The sequence below is a fragment of the Coccinella septempunctata genome, chromosome 9 (genome assembly GCF_907165205.1).
Source record: "Coccinella septempunctata chromosome 9, icCocSept1.1, whole genome shotgun sequence".
In the NCBI taxonomy this organism is placed as follows: domain Eukaryota; kingdom Metazoa; phylum Arthropoda; class Insecta; order Coleoptera; family Coccinellidae; genus Coccinella; species Coccinella septempunctata.
This window is the reverse complement of record NC_058197.1, coordinates 18,618,435-18,638,453: the sequence shown is the minus strand read 5'-3', so window position 1 is coordinate 18,638,453 and position 20,019 is coordinate 18,618,435. Positions and strand designations below refer to the sequence as shown.

The 20,019-nt window shown below is 36.8% G+C and overlaps 3 protein-coding genes across 4 annotated transcripts; all 3 read left to right on the top strand.

Annotated features, from left to right (window-relative positions):
• The first annotated feature begins 2,663 nt into the window (after positions 1–2,663).
• LOC123320856 (toll-like receptor 3) lies at positions 2,664–8,259 on the top strand. Its single transcript, XM_044908312.1, has 2 exons — positions 2,664–2,811; positions 5,553–8,259. Coding segments are annotated over exons 1-2 (2,676 nt in total). The 5' UTR covers positions 2,664–2,809; the 3' UTR covers positions 8,227–8,259.
• Positions 8,260–8,388: 129 nt separating this feature from the next.
• On the top strand, positions 8,389–14,826 carry LOC123321140. The gene is made up of 3 exons (XM_044908644.1): positions 8,389–8,535; positions 9,096–11,191; positions 12,519–14,826. The coding sequence occupies exons 1-3, from the start codon at positions 8,525–8,527 to the stop codon at positions 14,771–14,773; spliced, it is 4,362 nt and encodes a 1,453-aa protein (XP_044764579.1). The 5' UTR covers positions 8,389–8,524; the 3' UTR covers positions 14,774–14,826.
• Positions 14,827–16,141: 1,315 nt separating this feature from the next.
• Positions 16,142–19,973, top strand: LOC123319744. 2 transcript variants are annotated; one of them, XM_044906652.1, is made up of 8 exons: positions 16,146–16,883; positions 16,948–17,235; positions 17,785–18,126; positions 18,190–18,486; positions 19,052–19,148; positions 19,206–19,310; positions 19,383–19,538; positions 19,716–19,973. In XM_044906652.1, the coding sequence occupies exons 1-8, from the start codon at positions 16,429–16,431 to the stop codon at positions 19,761–19,763; spliced, it is 1,788 nt and encodes a 595-aa protein (XP_044762587.1). In that variant the 5' UTR covers positions 16,146–16,428; the 3' UTR covers positions 19,764–19,973. The 2 variants fall into 2 exon arrangements, with proteins under 2 accessions (XP_044762586.1, XP_044762587.1); XM_044906651.1 differs by having other exon boundaries at positions 16,142–16,883; positions 17,785–18,486.
• The last annotated feature ends 46 nt before the right edge of the window (positions 19,974–20,019 follow it).

Genomic DNA, 20,019 nt, shown 5'->3' with positions numbered 1-20,019 from the left:
GAGCAGGTGATCTTGTCAGGAATTCTAATTTCCAAGTGGATCTATTTTTATTGTTCAATTCCGCATAGTTTCTTTTAATAAAATTGATACTGAACTACTTCCTCAAATTCCAATTCAGTCAACACAGGGAAAAGTTTACGTTTTATCAAGAAATACTGGTCGTTTCTTGACATATATCCTGTGATTGATTGTGTTCAAATGACACCATTAAAACTTGAATCAAATACTTCTGAGGCGCAAATAATGTTGGGGAAAGTTTGAAGATTAATTATTCATTAAATGATTCCATAGATGTCCTATCTTACAGTTACTAAAGTGTTATTCTTCGATTAGGAAGAAAAGTCAAAGAATACTCCATGTGATTGCTTAATATCCTGGTAAAATTCATATTTCTTTACATGATAATCTCTACAGGGCGAGTCTTTGACAAATATTCTGAAGGTAGATTCTTTAGGTCAAAAGAAACGCTTTTTCTTATACCTTTTTTTCCGATTTTAAGTTTTCATAATAAGCTGTGCCACCCCTGGAAACACAAAATTACCTTCAGAATAACTAGCTAAATCTGTGGCTCCTTTAAACAGCTGTATTCAGCCAAAGTACAAAATGTCTCAAATTTCACAGATACTTTGTAATTTTTAAACCGACTAGATTGGGAAAAAATGGAGAAGGAAAAAAGAGTTTCCTTTGACCTCAAGATTTAATGTTAAAATATTTCAAAGACTCAACCTGTATAGAATCATTGCACTCCCAGCATTCAAAACATTGTTTCTCCTTACAGATTCTCGCATCATTCCAATCAAACTAAAAAAAGCGAGGTATGAAGATGATGTCCTTGAGTCCACCCAACAGCCTCATTTTCCTCTGTATAGAGGCCATCATCAGCAACCATTTACTCCCAGGAGATCACGTGGTAGTCCTTGACATCGACCTCAAGTTGAATTTTCCCCAGATCTTGATCAACAGTGGCATGGACTTGAAGACCGAACCATTGCTCAGAAAACCAGACCTTTACGTGGCAGATCTGCAAGGGGTGTCTCTGAACGAAACCCTGGATAATTTCCAGGTGAAAACCACCTTCAACCCCAGAGCCAAATTCGTTTTTATCAGCGAAAAAGTTAAGGAAGAAGACGTCGATACTTTGACTGGGAATTTCATCTCTAACGTCGTATTCATCGATAAGTCATCAGGGGTGATAAGTACCTTCTATCCATACGAGAACAAGGCTATACACGATATGAACAAAGATGTTTTCGTCATCAATAATTGTTCCAAATTGGTGGAGAAGGGATCGGAGAAAGATAACCTGTTCCAGAGAGAAGTACCGAGATTTTGGAACCACTCCATGATAACTTTCTGTTACCTTCGAGAACCCCCGTACGCCCTTGGTCCAGACGAGGAATCCAAAGGTCTCAACCTGGATATTTTCGAATTTATCGCCAGTTTCATCCAGTTGGAACCCACCTGGAAATCCCTGACCTATCCAGATAACGGAGACCTGAACGCTTACACCAAGGACAGCGTCAGTACGAAACAAGGGTGCGATCTGACATCTGAACTTTATGCTCTTGAAGGAGTTGACTATACCCATCCTCACGTCTACGACGAACTTCCCTTCTTCGTCCCAACCCCCTCCCAGATCCCCAGATGGCAGTATCTGTTGAAGTCTCTCACCATAGAGATCTGGATGTTCTGGATTCTCACCTGCGTTTTACTATCCGTCTGTTGGAGCCTTGTTCCTTTGGTGTTGGAGACCAAGTGGGACCCTCTGAAGATGTTCGAGATGCTGTGGTTGAACATCGAGTATTTCATCGAGAAATCCCACGACGTATCCATGAGGTATCTATCACTGAGGCTGCTCTTCTTCTTGATCGTTTTACAGTCCTTCCTTCTCAACATGATCTTCAAGTGCAACTTCAACCTTGTGCTCAGTGGTATAATCTTCGAGAAACCCATAAGTTCGTTGCAGGACATTGTAGACAGGAGGATGGTTTTCGGGCTGTTCCAGATGGAAGAGCTGGAGAACATTCTGGAAGTTATAGGGGATGGAGGGAAAGAAGCACTGTTCTCACCTTGCGATTCAGGCAATTTATGCTTCAACAGGACAGCCTTCTCAAGGGATATGGCAGTGCATAACAGTCTCAGGGTATTCAGGTATCGTCTAGATCATTACTTGGACGAAGATGGGTCTCCTCTGATGATCAAACTCGAGCCAGCGTACAGGGAGGCTGGATTGGGTGCTGTCCTTCCTCTTGGACATCCTTTGACGCCTATCGTGGACGAATACATCCTGAAGATGCACGCGTATGGCTTCAGCGATTTTTTCATGGCCAAATACGATCATGGGATGGAGAACAAATTGGCCTTCAAGTTGAAATTGACGAAGTTGACCCTCGAGCATATAATGACACCTACTGCAGTGTTGATCGCTGGATACGCGGTTGGAATGGCTTTGTTTCTTTTGGAAGTGAGAAGGGGCTACATGAGGAAGAAGAAGCTATTTTTATTGGCTAAGATGAGGAACTGATATGTGCTTCACTAAGGCACACCATGAATTCAATTTTTCTACACCCATCTCCTAGTATTCACTATAATAAAGCACCATTTCTCATCAATGACCACGAGAACTTATTTCATTACTCTCAACAGAATAAGTATGAATGGGAAATTGTGAAGGAGGTAATGGTTCGATCTGAAATCTAAATATAAACAGAACTTATCTCTTCTGTATTGATATTTATTTTTGATATGATATTGCAATCGACAGATCAAGAAATAGAACTGGGAGTAGTCTGGTGTTCTGTTCATCGAAATGTGAGTAGAAATATGTTTGCCTCATAAGCAATTAACACATAGTTTAAGTTGTTTCGAGTGAAATTTTATTCGAATATTTTCTAGTTATCAATTTTGTGTGGATATGACTCGGTGGAATTAGTCAAATCGTATGGTCTTGAATTTTTTTAAATGTTTCAAGAATACGAATATTCATATGAAGAATATCTGTGTATGACTGAGGGTGAATTTGAAAATTTCAATGATTTCATGGAAATGACTAGAGTTGTTTAGTACAATTTTCATTTGATTATATTATCGACTTGATTTTGAATTTAAGGAATGGCGGAACAATTCTGTTATGGTGGAAAATAAACGGACCGTCAACAATAAAGAGAAGAAAACAAAACGCAAATTTCGTAAAAATCGAACGAATATAACAGGAAGAAATTTGCAAATTTTTAAAATCTAAAAGAAGGGAGATAGGCTTTCGAAATTGCTCACAATGAATGAAGCGTGTTCTAAAACCTATATTTTCATACCAACATTTGAAATATCTGGCCCAGTTTAGGAAAAAATATTTCTTTTTGTTTTTCCACTTTTCATTTTCGAGTTGACTTCTCAGAGCTCTCTGGAGTGCAATTCTCTATTGAATCATCAACTGTTTAGTTTTCTAGAATCTCCAAAACAAATTCTATGCACTCCATATCCTAAGACAGTAATAGAACATCCTGATTTTCAGACAGAGTAGCAAATAAGTCATTTTAGGGGGGGTCTACCCCTTGCTCATTTTTGTCCCAAAAAATCGAAATTTTCGAAATCGAGTTTTTGTGCTAGGGTGGAAGCCTTGGCAATGCTGATTATAAAACCGGAAATCCCAATTGGATCAGACGAATATAACAGGAGATATCTCAGATTGAAAATTGCAATTTTTGAAAATTTCCATTTCCGAGGTGAAAATCTAAACGGAGGGAGATAGGCTCTCGAAAATGCTCGCAATAGATTCAGCGTGTTCGAAAACCTATATTTCCATACCAAAATTTCAAATATCTGGCCCTGTTTAGGAGAAAATAATTTTTTTTGTTTTTCCACTTTTCATTTTCGAGTTGACTTCGAAGAGCTCTCTGGAGTGTAATTCTCTATTGAAGCATCAACTGTTTGGTTTTCTAGGATCTTCAAAATGGATTCTATGCACTCCATATCCTAGGACAGTAATAGAACATCCTGATTTTGAGACAGAGTAGCAAATAGGTCATTTTAGAGGGGGTCTACCCCTTGCTCATTTTTGACCCAAAAAATCGAAATTTTCGAAATCGAGTTTTTGTGCTAGGGTGGAAGCCTTGGCAACGCTGATTATATAACTGAAAATCCCAATTGGATCTGACGAATATAACAGAAGATATCGCAGATTGAAATTTGCAATTTTTGAAAATTTCCATTTCCAAGGTGAAAATCTAAACGAAGGGAGATAGGCTCTCGAAAATGCTCGCAATAGATTCATCGTGTTCGAAAACCTATATTTCCATACCAAAATTTCAAATATCTGGCCCTGTTTAGGAGAAAATAATTTTTTTTGTTTTTCCACTTTTCATTTTCGAGTTGACTTCGAAGAGCTCTCTGGAGTGTAATTCTCTATTTAATTATGAACTGTTTGGTTTTCTACAATCTCCAAAACAAATTCTATGCACTCCATATCCTAAGACAGTAATAGAACATCCTGATTTTCAGACAGAGTAGCAAATAAGTCATTTTAGGGGGGGTCTACCCCTTGCTCATTTTTGACCCAAAAAATCGAAATTTTCGAAATCGAGTTTTTGTGCTAGGGTTGAAGCCTTGGCAACGCTGATTATACAACCGGAAATCCCAATTGGATCAGACGAATATAACAGCAGATATAGTAGATTGAAAATTCCAATTTTCGAAAAAATGCCATTTCAGATATGAAAATTTAAACGAAGAGAGATACGCTGACGATATTGCCTGTAATAGATTCAGCGTGTTCGAAAACCTATATGTTCATACCAAAATTTCAAATATCTGGCCCTGTTTAGGGGAAAATAATTTTTTTTGTTTTTCCACTTTTCATTTTTGAGTTGACTTCGAAGAGTTCCCAGGAGTGCAATTCTCTATTTAATCATCAACTGTTTAGTTTTCTAGAATCTTCAGAACAAATTCTATTAACTCCATATCCTAAAACAGCAATGGAGCATCCTGATTTTCAGACAGAATGCAAAATAGGTCATTTTAGGGGGGTCTAACCCCTTTCTCATTTTTGACCAAAAAAATCGAGATTTTCGAAATCGAGTTCTTGTGCTAGGGTGGAAGCCTAGGCAATGCTGATTATAAAACCGGAAATCCCAAATGGATCAGACGAATATAACAGGAGATATCGCAGATTGAAAATTGCAATTTTTGAAAAATGCCATTTCGAAGATGAAAATCTAAACGAATATAGATAGGCTCTCAATTTCAGCTCTCAATCGATACTGCGTGTTCGAAAACCCATATATTTATGCAGAACTGTGGGGTCCTCGACAATGTTTCTGAGAAAAACGAATTTTTCGTGTTTTCATTTTTCATTTCGTAGTTCAGTTTGGGGGGCTATCTACAGTGTAATTTTCCAATGAATCAACATCTGATTGGTTTTTTGTGATCTTCAAGAGAACCTTTATACGTTTCATAACCTAGGAAAGTAATATAGTACCCCTTGTCCTAAGGAGAAGAGCAAATATGTGATTTGGTCCTTGATTTCACCCTATTAATATCAAGCAATTCATTTCCAGGTTGTGGACCAATTTGATGCTGCTTCTCACACTGGGTATTCATACCTCTAGTGCAAAATGTAGACTGTATGAGAATAACATAATGGCTGAATGCATTTCATTGGATGAGGAACAATTATTGGCTTTTATAGAAGAGAGTGGCCGTAGGCTGGGATACCTGAAAGTAGAGAATTCTTTCATCCCACACATAGAAATGATGCCAATACGTTACAACAGTTTAAGATCTCTCATCATGAGAAATTCTAGGATCGCTACGATCGCCAAACTTGGCCAGGTTTTGAGAGAAACCGGAAATTTGAGGGAAATAGATTTGAGTTTTAACACCATCAAAGAAATCAGTTTTCTCGTGGACACAAGCAGTTTGAACAAAATTTCCCTACATCACAATCAAATAGAATTTTTGGACGCGTCAGCTTTAACATTAAACAGTGAACTGTTTTATTTGGATTTGAGTTATAACAACATCAAGAATCACACTTCATTACAAAATTACTATTTGAATTCTTTGAACCTAAGTCATAACTCCATAGAAGAGATTAAAGGTTCATTCGAACAATTGACGAATATTATAACGATAGATTTGAGTTTCAACAAACTGAGGAAAGTGTCAGTCGATGATTTTGGGAACTTGAGTCGAATACAGTATCTGAATTTGAGCCACAATGAGATTTACACCATTCAATATGATCCTCCCAGTATGTATGAAAGTAGGTATCTCTTTTGGAGATATTATACAAGCAATGGAGTTTTGGACTTATCCCACAACAAATTGAAGAATTTCAGTCATATTTTCAACGATAAATCTATAGATCGACCTCTGAAGTCGATCAATCTGGAGAATAATAATTTAGAAGATATAAGCTTCTTGGCGAACCTCACCAGAGAAAACAGTGTCCAAACACTTATATTCCGCCATAATAAAATCAAAAAGCTGCATCCCTTCAACTTCAGGGGTTTCTCCTTGGATAAACTGGACATCTCTTTCAACCAGATCGAATCAATACCCTCCGCAGCATTCCAAAGGATGAGCGACTTGACAGAACTGTTTCTCGACCACAACCAGATAACATATCTGAACGATTCGATATTTGATAATTTACGTTTTCTAAGGCTACTGAATCTGTCCTACAATCCAATCGAAACAGTCAGTCAAATGATTTTCGGGAAATTAACGCTTAACGTACTAGATCTATCGCACTGTCTCCTCTCAGAAGTTCCAGTGGGTATCTTCAGCAATAAGACCATTTTCGAGATTTACCTAAACGACAACAACATTAAAACCATCAAACCGAACACGTTCTCTTCGTTGTATGTACTCGATTTGAGTAATAACAAAATGAAACGACTACAACCCAAACTGTTCTCTGGTATAAGGATCGGAGGATATTTGAATTTATCCAACAATCCTCTGGAAAGCCTGGAGAGGGTTTTCGATGATGCAAAAATCGATAGAGTCTCTCTAACTAATTTGTCACTTTCTAGATTGACCAAGATGGACGTGAGAGGGTTGAATATGACGTATTACTTGGATTTAAGCCACTCTGGTATCGAAGAAATAGACAGCAACATTTTCGATGGGTGCTCAGTCATGACGGACCTTTATCTGGATGACAACTTCTTAAAGATGATACCCAGTAACTTGTTTGGGTTCAACGATCAGCTGGTAACCCTGAGTATAGTGGGTAACCCACTATCCATAATACCATTAGATTCTTTCCCTCACAAGATAGGACTGAAACATTTGCACTTGACAATCAACGGAAATATCCTGAAGAAGCGTTTTTTCAACATGATCTTTTTAACAGACCTCCACATCGTCAACTCCAAGATAACCAAGTTGCACAAACACAGTTTCAAAGGGCTGATCAGCTTGAAGAAGTTGGATTTCGAAAATTCCACAGTGTCTAAGATAGAACCCGGTTCTTTCTTGGGCCTCAGGAACGTTGTGTCGGATTTCGACGCCCAAAACCTCTTCTCCAACATCAGCAACCTCAGGTCCAAGACGTTCGTGGGCTTGGAAAGACTGCAAACGTTGAATCTGTCCAGTTTGGCGGTCGTGACCATCGAAGACTGCGCGTTTTGCGGACTCGACAGTCTGGTGAATCTGAGCCTCAGCAACAACAAGATCGGGGACTTGCCGAAGAACTCTTTCGTCGGCTTGAAGACGCTCAAAACGCTAGATCTGTCCAATAACAATCTGACCGGCAAAGAGTCGACCTTCCCCATAGGGATCTTCAAGGAACTGGTGAATTTGACGCATCTGCACCTTCAGCACAACAGGATCATCAAGTTTCACATCGGGGAATTCTCGAACCTGAGGAATCTGAGGTTTCTGAACTTATCCCACAACCAGTTGAGTTACCTGGACAGGCATCTTCTGTTTCCGCTCAGGAATTTGGAGGTTCTGGACATCAACTCCAATCATGTCATTAAATTCGACTATCACTTCACTTTGAAGCATTTGTCGTCCCTGAAAACGATAGGTATAGGTGAGAATAAGTGGCCTTGCGAGAATATGACCATAATGCTGAACGATTTCGAAGAGCACGGTGTTAACTACAGGGCGATCAGTAAGCTGGAATTCGACGTTGAGAATATGGGAGGAATTTATTGTGTTCACGTTTGCAACTACCTTTATTGTCCTACTGAGGAGGATTTGGTAGTGACTTATTGATGCCTCACTGTTTGAATTAAAATGTTACGAGATTCTACATGTTTTATTCCGTTCCATAACCCTCATGGTTGTATATACTGAGAGTGATCTAATAACAAGGTATAAACATCCATTATTAGCAAGGAATCGATTTTATCATTCTGATTTCCATGTCTGTATATTGACTTTCTCAAAGGAAGGATCAGACTTTGCATTCAATAATGGGGCTATTTGTTTTATTCATATCCATTGTTGATTCGTTATTGAAATGAGAGGGGCAACAAAAATATATCAACCTCAAATATGGTGAAGTGTTCTGATGGCCAAGATGTGAGTAGAAACGTTTTCTCTTTGTTTAATATATTTAGACAGAATATACTGTTAAAATATACATCTGTAGAAGTCAAAGACTCTTCCTGTATGTATATGAACTGCGATAGCATGATCCAGATAGTTCCAATGCATCTTTTTTAAGCATAACATGAATCTTATTTCTTGGCAAATTCAAACATACAGGGTTCCACAAGTAACGTTGCCTATGAGCTGTTCCTATAAGTGATCCAAATTTGAACTTCTTAAGTTTCAATTGCATTTTACTCCTTCTGAAGTACTTGATGAAATTTCATATACTCTTTGGGTAGTAGCTCCAGAATTTTACACGACTACCAAAAACAAACATCATCAGCTTCGTTCAGCTATTTTTCCTGATGAAAAACAGATGAATATTCGACTTTATCAAAGTATTTGGAGGGCCCAGTACATAAACTGGATGGATGATTCATTTTTCATCAAAATTTATATTCAGATAGGTTCTCCTGAAAATGCTAATAAACCACTTTCCAGGCAAAAAAAGTAAGTTTATCCCATTTTAATATAGATTATTTCAACAGGTATCGAATTTTTTACTTGCTGCTCATACTTCTGTGGTTTCGAAGATCTGATGGAAAATGTGTAGATGAAAGATCATCAGACTTAATGGAATGCGATGCAATGGATGAAGACGCAATTGATATAGGAATGCGGGAGTATGGATGTGGTTTGAACCATTTAAAAATAAGGAATTCCCACATTCCACGTTTCCAGATGCCTCTTGCTTGTGATTACCTGCCACCTTCGTTAACCATAAGAAATTCAAGTGTTACATCATTTATATGCGATGATGACTGCTCTGAACATAAAATAATTTTCGCTATTTTGAGAGAATTGGATTTGAGTTTCAATGAAATAAGGGAACTCAGATCCCTCGAAACATCAAGATATTTGGAGAAACTTGTACTGCGGCACAATAAAATCAACTTTTTGAACGGAACACTGTTGGCCAATTATAACAATCTCTTTCATTTGGATTTGAGTTATAATGAAATCAAGAAATTCACTGGAATCGAGAACCAGGAATTGACTTTCCTGAATCTGAGCCATAATTTGATAGAGGATGTTGGGAATTTATTCTCCAATTCGAAAACGGTTCGAGAATTAGATTTAAGCTACAACAAATTAAGGAAGATATCCCTGAACGATTTCAAAAACTTGAAATACGTGAAGTATTTGAGTTTGAGTAACAATTTCATTCACACCATTGAACATAGGACTGATAATGCAATTTTTATGCTTCAAAATCCATTTTGGACATATCATTATAGACCAGGTTATCAGATGTTAGAAGGGCCATTTGATATGGATTCGACGGTGTTGTTGAATATTGAAGGTAATAATTTGGATGATTTGAGTTTTTTGGTAAACCAGATGGAGGGACGAGAGATTCGTTGCAGTTCACTCATTTTCCGCAAAAATATAATCAAAGAACTTCATCCTTTCAACTTCAGAGGTTTCATATCGGATGTACTAGACTTATCCTTCAACGAAATAGAATCAATGGCTCCAACAACTTTTGCAGGATTGACCTTGAAGAAATTGTATCTTGACCATAATAAGATAACCCATTTAAATGATTCCATTTTCAGTCCTTTGTCCGGATTAGAACTGTTGAATCTATCCTACAATCCTCTCACAACTGTTGGTCAAACTGTTTTTGGTGTTTCATATCCAAATGTTATAGATTTCATAATCCAGATGGATAGTAACCCCATCCCAGTAAGTTCGCTAGTTTCATTTGCACCAAAAATCAAATGGGAACGTTTGTACTTGACAATCGACGGGATAATAGAGAAAAGAAGTTTCTTCAACTTGATTTCATTGGAGGAGCTGCATATCGTCAATTCCAATATCACGGAAATAAAAAAACACGCTTTCAAAGGACTTTCGAGACTGAAAAAGATCAGTTTTGAAAACTCGACCGTTCTCAAAATTGAACCTGGAGCTTTCTTAGGTCTGATAAACGTTGTAGATTTAGACAAGCAAAATTTGTTCTACAATATAAGCACCCTTGAAGCTGAAACGTTCGTTGGTTTAAGCAGGTTAGAACGTTTGGATCTTTCGAGAACCGGTATTAGAGTAATAGAAGATGAAGCTTTTTTGGGCCTGGACTCTTTGAAATTTTTGTACCTCAGTCACAACAAAATCAAGTATCTGTCGAGAAATACTTTTGTCGGACTGAAAAATTTGAATATTTTAGATTTGTCCAATAATGAGTTATCAACACTTTCATCAGAAATATTTAGAGATCTTGAAAAGTTGAGCCATTTACATCTTGAGCATAACGCTTTATACACATTCGATGTTGGATGCTTTTCCAACCTCAGAAGCTTAGAATTTCTGAATATATCTCACAATAACATCAGAACTACTAATTGGGGTTATCCTGTGGAAAACCTTCGTGTTCTCGATATAAATTTCAATTATATTACTTCATTTTATAACTATCTTATCGATCTTGAGTATTATAGGACATTGAAAAAGATAGGTATAGGTGAAAATTCATGGTCTTGTGACTTTTTAATCGATGAATTGCTTAAGTTCCATAAATATTCTATAGATTACACGGAATTGAGTATACTCAATTTTGAAGATAAAAACATCCACGGAATCCGTTGTTATTGAAATAATTTACATTGTCATAATGTTAGGAAAACCTTTATGTGTGATTAAATCTGTGTTGAGACTGCATTTTTCTTGTTTACCTCCAAAAAACCTTGAAATTGCTGAAAATATTCAAAATATCACTTTTATCATTAGGATTTTCACATCCGACATCCGAAGATGATGACTCTGCGTTCAATAATCTTAATGTGAACTGAACTGCATTATCAGCTATTTTTTTTCATTCATAACATTAATAATTTGCCGTTGGAATTGAGAGAGCCAACAGAAATATATCAACATCTGAACTTGATGAATTGTTCTTATGGCCAAAATGTGAGTAAAACCGTTTTTACTTTGTTTGATATATTCAAAAAATAAATAACACTGTGCTTTATTTTCACAAATGGCCATTGGTCAAAGTCCTTCAGCCTATGTATTCAAATTAATTATTATTAATTATAATACTCGTACAGGGTGAGAGTACTATTATTTCAACAGTAGATTCCTGGAGTCAAAAGAAACACTTTTTCCTATATCATTTTTTTCGAATCGGCTCGGTTTATTAAGTAGAGGCTGTTGAAAAACCATAAAAAATGTTATTTTCAGTTCTAACTTACAAACTTTTTTTTCGAATGAAATGAATTTCGGAATATAGTTTTTCATTTATTTGATGAATCTTTTACGAACACAAGATATCACCCACGTCTTCCAGTTTTCTCATTATGACCATAACGTACCATAAAAATGGCGAAAATTCAAAGAACCCAACTCTTGAAACTAAGTTGGACGCTATCTTATGAATACTTGAAGTATTCTTCATATTTTCTCGTATAATGCGCCGTTTACGAGTAATTTGATGTTCAAAAATTGGGTACTTTGACTGAATGCAACTCTGTTCAAAATATCCATACAGATGTGTGGTAGTGTCATAGATTTAGTTTGTTATTCTAAAGGGAATTTAGTTTTTTCAGGGGCAGCATAGCTCATCATGAAAACTTGAAATGCCTATATCTTTTTATCAGAGCCCAATCGGCAAAAAGTTATAGAAAAAAGGTGTTTCTTTTGACCTCAAGAATATTCTGTTAAAATATTCGTAGGTATGAGTCGAAGTGTCAAAGACTCACACTTTATATCTTTTATCGGAATTGAGAACATGAACCAGCACTTTCTTTTCGAAGTCCATATACATGTAACTTTCCTGAGAAATTTAAACGTAAACGGTGCTTCAAGTAACGTTGCCTATAAGCTATTTTAAGTGAACCAAACTGGAATATGCTAATAGACCACGTTTCATTGAAGAGAAAATTTAGGCAATTCATCTCAAGTATATACAGATCATTGTTACAGGTATCGAATTTCCTACATGCTGCTCATACTTCTGTGGTTTCGGAGCTCTGATGGAAAATGTGTTGATAAAACAGATCAGGATCAGGGCTATTATTATATGGAATGCGATTCGATGGATGAAGACGCAATTGATATAGCGATGAGGGAGTGTGGATGTAATTTAATATATTTATTAATAAGGGATTCCCACATTCCACGTTTCCAGATGCCTCTTGCTTGTGATTACCTGCCACCTTTGTTAACCATAAGAAATTCAAGTGTTTCATCATTTATATGCGGTGATGACTGCTCTGAACATAAAACAATTTTTGATACATTGACAGAATTGGATTTGAGTTTCAATGAAATAAGGGAACTTAGTTCCCTAGACACCCTTTTATTTTTGAGGAAACTTGTACTGCGGCACAATAAAATCAACTTTTTGAACGGAACATTGTTGGCCAATTATAACAATCTCTTTCATTTGGATTTGAGTTATAATGAAATCAAGAAATTCACTGGAATCGAGAACCAGGAATTGACTTTCCTGAATCTGAGCCATAATTTGATAGAGGATGTTGGGAATTTATTCTCCAATTCGAAAACGGTTCAAGAATTAGATTTGAGCTACAACAAATTAAGGAAGATATCCCTGAACGATTTCAAAAACTTGAAATACGTGAAGTATTTGAGTTTGAGTAACAATTTCATTCACACCATTGAACATAGGACTGATAATGCAATTATTATGCTTCAAAATCCATTTTGGACATATCAAGATAGACCAGGTTATCAGATGTTAGAAGGGCCATTTGATATGGATTCGACGGTGTTGTTGAATATTGAAGGTAATAATTTGGATGATTTGAGTTTTTTGGTAAACCAGATAAAGGGACGAGAGATTCGTTGCAGTTCACTCATTTTCCGCAAAAATATAATCAAAGAACTTCATCCTTTCAACTTCGGAGGTTTCATATCGGACGGACTAGACTTATCCTTCAACGAAATAGAATCAATGGCTCCAACAACTTTTGAAGGAATGACCTTGAGGACATTGTATCTTGACCATAACAAGATAACCCATTTAAATGATTCAATTTTCAGTCACTTGTCCGGATTAGTACTATTGAATCTATCCTACAATCCTCTCACAACTGTTGGTCAAACGGTTTTTGGTGTTTCATATCCGAATGTTGTAGATTTTTCTCACTGCCTACTTACCAAAATTCCTCCTGGTAATTTCACGGAACTTTTGTTGGATTTCAATGTAATCCGGCAAATCGAACCCAGCAATCAACCCATTTTCAAAGACGAGATAACATCCCTGAACATTGTTAGTAACCCCATCCCAGTAAGTTCGCTAGTTTCATTTCCACAAAAAAAGAAATTGGAACGTTTGTACTTAACAATCGACGGAATAATAGAGAAAAGGAGTTTCTTCAACTTGATTTCATTGGAAGAGCTGCATATCGTCAATTCCAATATCACGGAAATAAAAAAACACGCTTTCAAAGGACTTTCGAGACTGAAAAAGATCAGTTTTGAAAACTCGACAGTTCTCAAAATTGAACCTGGAGCTTTCTTAGGTCTGATAAACGTTGTAGATTTCGACAAGCAAAATTTGTTCGACAATATCAGCACCCTGAAAGCTGAAACGTTCGTTGGTTTAAGCAGGTTAGAACGTTTGGATCTTTCGAGAACCGGTATTAGAGTAATAGAAGATGAAGCTTTTCTGGGCCTGGACTCTTTGAGAAATTTGTACCTCAGTCACAACAAAATCAAGTATCTGTCGAGAAATACTTTTGTCGGACTGAAAAATTTGATTATTTTAGATTTGTCCAATAATCAGTTATCAACACTTCCAAATGGAATCTTTAGAGATGTTGACCAGTTGAGTCATTTGCATCTTGAGCATAACAGTATAACAAAATTTGATGCTGGATGTTTCACCAACCTCAAAAGCTTGATATTCCTCAATGTATCTCACAATCAAATCACCAATATTGAAAAATATCTATTTTATCCTCTGAAAAAACTGGAGGTTCTCGATATAAACGCCAATTTTATTAGTGCATTTGATTATTATTTATCTGATATTGAATATTATAGGACATTAAAAAAGATAGGTATTAGTGAAAATTCATGGTCTTGTGAATATTTGATCAATGTGTTGATAAATTTCGATAAATATTCCATAGATTACACAGCCTTGAGTGTACTCAATTTTGAAGATCGAAACATCCACGGAATCCGTTGTATTTGAGAAAATGTAACCCATTACCTTATTTGTGATTAAATTACTCTCTTGAGACTAAATTATTTTTGTTTTTCTTCAAAAAAAACCTTGAAATCGTCGAAAATGTCAATGAATGTTCAATTGAATATTCGCATATTCCGATGATTTCGAAAAGCCAAATTGATCTCTTATTTCCAAAATCTCACCTTCAGAAATCTTTGTGTTTATATTGAAATGAGTAGTGAATTACAAACATGAGAGGTCATTATATGTTGAAGAAAGTGAACCAAAACATATGATGTTCTTTGCTTTTATCAGTGAACAACATTGATGGCATAGTTCAGAGTTGTTACTCTTTGGTAATGTGTGGATCACAGAGGAATTCAAAGTAAAAACTTCAATCGATTCTATTCAAATACGATCAACAAGGCATATCGCATATTGGAAATTCGCAGTTTTGGAAAAAATGCCATTCCCATGATGAAACACCAAGAGATATCTCCCTGATTTCAGAACAATTGCGAACAATAACGTTTTCGAGAACCTAAATCTCCATGCCAAATGTTTGGCACCTTGCCAAAGATTTGGAGTTGGTAGTGAAGAATTGGTTATTACTCAATGTTTCTTTTCAAGCTCATCAAGTTTTACACTTCGAAGCTCGAAGAAGAATCTAGTTTTATTGCTAGATTTTTACATCATCTCATTGCAGAAGCAGTAGTACTGATAATTTGTATAACCATTTATAAATCTCAACTATTCACATCTTTTCGCCAGAGTCTATAATGATTGCCTTGAAATCAAATCAAATATTCAACAAATAAACACTTATCTCTACAATAATTTCTTCCAATTCCGCTGTGAATTGATAAAATAAATAGATTCCACCAGTGGCGCAGCATAGACTGGTCAATACTTGAAGTATAATGACTTATCTTTTGAAAATAATATAATCTGGCACCACGAAAATACATATAACAAATAACAAGGAAAGGTTGTCCACCATTTTCCAGAGTGATGGTTTTCCACAGGATGTCAGTTCTCAGAATCAACACCTGATCAGCAAATTAACGTGATATTTCTCCTCAAATCGTACCTAGAAGTTGCCCAAGTACCGTATTCCAAAACTCCAAACATGACAAACAACTCCGAACATAACAATAATTCCAAATATGACAACTCCAAACCTTGCAACAACACTAAACTTGACAATAACTCCAATCTTGACAACTCCTAACTTGACAATAATTCCAAACGTGACAACGAGAAACCTTGCAACAATAACAAACTTGACAATAACTTCGAACTTGATAACTCCTATTTTGACAACTCCTAACTTGACAACTCCTAACTTGACAACTCCAATCTTGACAATAATTCCAAACATGACAACTAGAAACCTTGCAACAACAACAAACTTGACAATAAATCCAAACCTGACAACTCCAAACTTGACAACAACTCCAAACTTGACAGCATATTCCAAACATGACAACTCTAAAGCTGACGACAAACAAATGTGACCATAGACTACCCTTGAATCGAGTCAACACTGATAAACCACAACGCGCGAATATTCACACTAAACCAGACGCTTCCCATTGTGTGTAATTTCCTCAATCACTCCTGCACTGAATAATTAAATCCACCGACAACTGAAATAGACACAACAAACAGTTTTCAAGATGACAAGACGCGTAAACGAGGATGCTACTGAGCTGTCGTCCATATTCCAGAAGATGCTGCTTTTGGGTGGTTGTTTCAAGATGGAAAAAACCAAGATGTTCACCGTTTACACAAACCTGTTGCATATGAACTTCGCCTTCGTACTCTTCTGTTTCAGTATGGGTCTACCAACCAACAAAACGGAGATAGACGACTTTGCTTTCAATTTAGGATCTTGTCTGGCCTTGGGTACCATCGTTCTCAAAATTGTCATTACCAGATGCAAGAAGTATCAGAGTCTCATAAGAGATATCTTCGAATACGAGGAGTACATGACCAACCTGGCACCAAAATCATTGAAGAAGAAATATTATAGTTCAGCCAATAGACAAACGCCAATTCTGAGATACTACGCTCTAACCTTCGTCTTCAACATAGTTGCAGCGATTTTCATAGCTGGTTTCTTCATTCTCAGGTACTTTCAGGTTTTCACGAGTCCACCATAAAAGTTTAACCATCTTTCAACCTTTCGAAAATAGGTACAGGCCGGACAGCGATCACAGCAGGCCTATCATGATCAAGATCTGGTTGCCCCTGGATCCAGAGAAACACTACATAGCTGCGAATTTCTTGTGTGGCTTGATGGTTATCGTTGCCGGTGGTCTCAACATCACATCGGACTTCACGATCCTCTACCCAGTCCTCAATCTGATATTCAGGATCAAACTGCTCAAGCATGTCCTCCAACATCCAGAGAAATTTCGCGGAGAATATGATGACTTTCGAGTGATGTTGCAGTGCGTCTTGGAACATGAAAATACCATTCAGTGAGTTGTTTTCACATCGTCCACCTATGGTTTTATCATTTGAAATTCCTCGAAAGGTTTTTGGTCTGAATTTTCCTATTAGGTAGGTACTCATCAGGATTCAGAAGAACCAGATAGGCCAATAGGCCTACCAGAACATGAAGGCAGAATAAGCAAGAGAAAGTTCCTTCTGAACTTTGATACTCTATGCCTAAACAGTATCTGGATCTTCGTGAAAATTACTGTAACTCCTGGATACCCATTACCTTCATCCTTCCTGTAAAATACTGTGCTACTCTTGCTGCTTCCAAACAGGGTAGAAACGCCACTGGGGATTAGATAAAAAAATTCGTACCATCATTAGGCACTCTCTATAATTTCCTCCGAGTTCTTTTTCCACATCGATAATTAGATAGTCATTTGAAAGAGAAGTGTAGAAGAATTTGATATCCATATCTCAGTTTCTGACTTAAAAATGCCAAGAACTGAACTATCAAACTTGTTTCGACGTATGCTCCTATTGAGCGGCTGTTTCAGATACGAAAAAAACAGAATTTTCACCTTTTACAGCCGGCTGTTACATCTATATTTCATCTTTTTACTGTTGTGCTTCTTCTTGGGACTCTTGTCCTACAACAAAGAGATCCAATATTTCGCCTTCGATCTAGGTAGTTGTCTATGCATGTGCACTACCATCCTGAAGATTGGTATCACGAAAAGTTGTAAATATCAGAATTTGGTTAAGGAGATATTCGAATACGAGGACTATATGGTCAAAAATGCACCAGACCCTTTGCAGAAGGAATATCGAAGGTCAGCCAAGAAACAGACGCCAATCTTGAAAAATTACGCTCTAACGTTGCTATTCAACATTGTGGCCTCATATATAATGGCCGCTTTCTTCATTTTGAGGTACCAGTATCTCTACCACCCTTCGAAACCCAAGTTTACCTCTTCCAACTTGCTCATATACAGGTACAAATCAAACAGTGAACAAACCAGACCGATCATGATCAAAGTTTGGATTCCACTCGATGCTGAGGAGCATTATGTGGTCGCCAACCTATTTTACGCCCTTATGGTGACAGTAGTAGGGGGCGTGAATGTCACTGTCGACTTCATGATAATCTATCCAATGGTACACCTCATATTCAGAATCAGAATGCTAAAATTCGTTCTCAGGAATCCGAACAAATTTTTGACTGGACGTCCAAACTATGGATTTTACGATTTGATGGTTGAATGTATATTGGATCACCAGAATATAATTGAGTAGGTTTGCTCTGATCCCTCATTCTATTCTTGCATCTTGTTTTGTTATGTTGATTGAGCTGAAATAACGTAAACCCAGGTGAGGCTAAGTATGTTTAATTTAGGTTGGGTAACTCAAGCTAAGGTATGGCTATGGAGGGTTAGGTGAGCTAAGGTATGGTTATATAAGGTAAGGTTAACTAAGGTACGCTTAATTCAGCTTATACCTATAAGCTAAGATATGACTAGATTGGGTTTAAGTGGTAAAAAGTGAAGCTAAGCTAAGGTAAGCTAAGTTAATTTAGATTGGGTAAGCTAAGGTATGGGTAAATTAGAAAGTTAGTTTGGAGAAGCTGAGGTATAGGTAATTTAGGTTAGGCAAGCTAACTTTTAGTTAATTTAGTTCAGCTGAGCTAAGGTTAAATCAGCCCAGGTTAGCTAAGGTATGGTTGAATTAGATTAGGTTAGTTTGGGTTGGCTGAGGTATGGTTGATTTGAATTAGGTTATATTGTCGAATGCTTTCGAATTCTGATGATACTTCTTATGACCTTTTCTCTACTCAACTATATCCTGTGTGTTTTGCAGGAAACATAAAAATTTGAACAACATGATGACCTATTTCTTCTTTTGCGATTTTCTGCTGCGAGCTCTGCAGATTGCTGGTTTCATTTTCATCATCATCGTGAGTGAAGTCGATGTACAATGTTATCTTTCTCATTACTAACCATTGGTTTTCCAGAGGAACATTGTTAGTTTGAATAATTTATTATATTTCGGCTGCGTTGCCTTTCTTCTTTTCCAGTTGTTCATTCTGTATTGGTATGGACAAATTCTCATTGATGAGGTGAGTTATTCATATGTTTGAAAAGGACGTAAAGTATCCATCAAATAAAAAAATAAATTCGTTGTTTTCCAGAGCCAATCTATCTCGAATGCTATCTACATGAGCAACTGGTACTGTGAAAATGTCAAGAGTCAACGTCTGATCCTCATGATCATGCTCAGGTCACAAAGACCCTTGGGTTTGAAAATTGGACCTATTGGTGTTGTCCATCTGGGAATATGTCTCAAGGTATGAGTTCACGCGGAGTTCCTAAGAACTAAGACCTAAAAAAAGGACAATCTCATTGACATATGGCCTTGACGAGATCTTAGTTCTTAGGAACACTTCAGTGAACGCTGTAAACACAAGATTTCAACAAAACAGCCAAATGGAAACATATCTCCTTTAATTCAGTTCAATTTTCAGATTCTCAAAACAATTTATACGATAATAACTATGTATTCAGAAGTATAAAGGAGTGAACGTACAAGAAAGAAGCAGAAAGCAGAAATGATCTTTTACACCCAGTGAAATATCTTGACACACTGTAGATTTGAGTATTTGTTGTGAATTCTATGTGTTCCTCACAATTCAAAACACCACATCAACACAAAATTGTGTTTTATTCGAAAAACTTTCGTTCTTTTATTTTCTTGTAGGTGATCATAAGAATTGAGCCTTTCCAGTTTTGTAGATCCTAAATACCTCGTATATTAGAGGTGAATAAAAG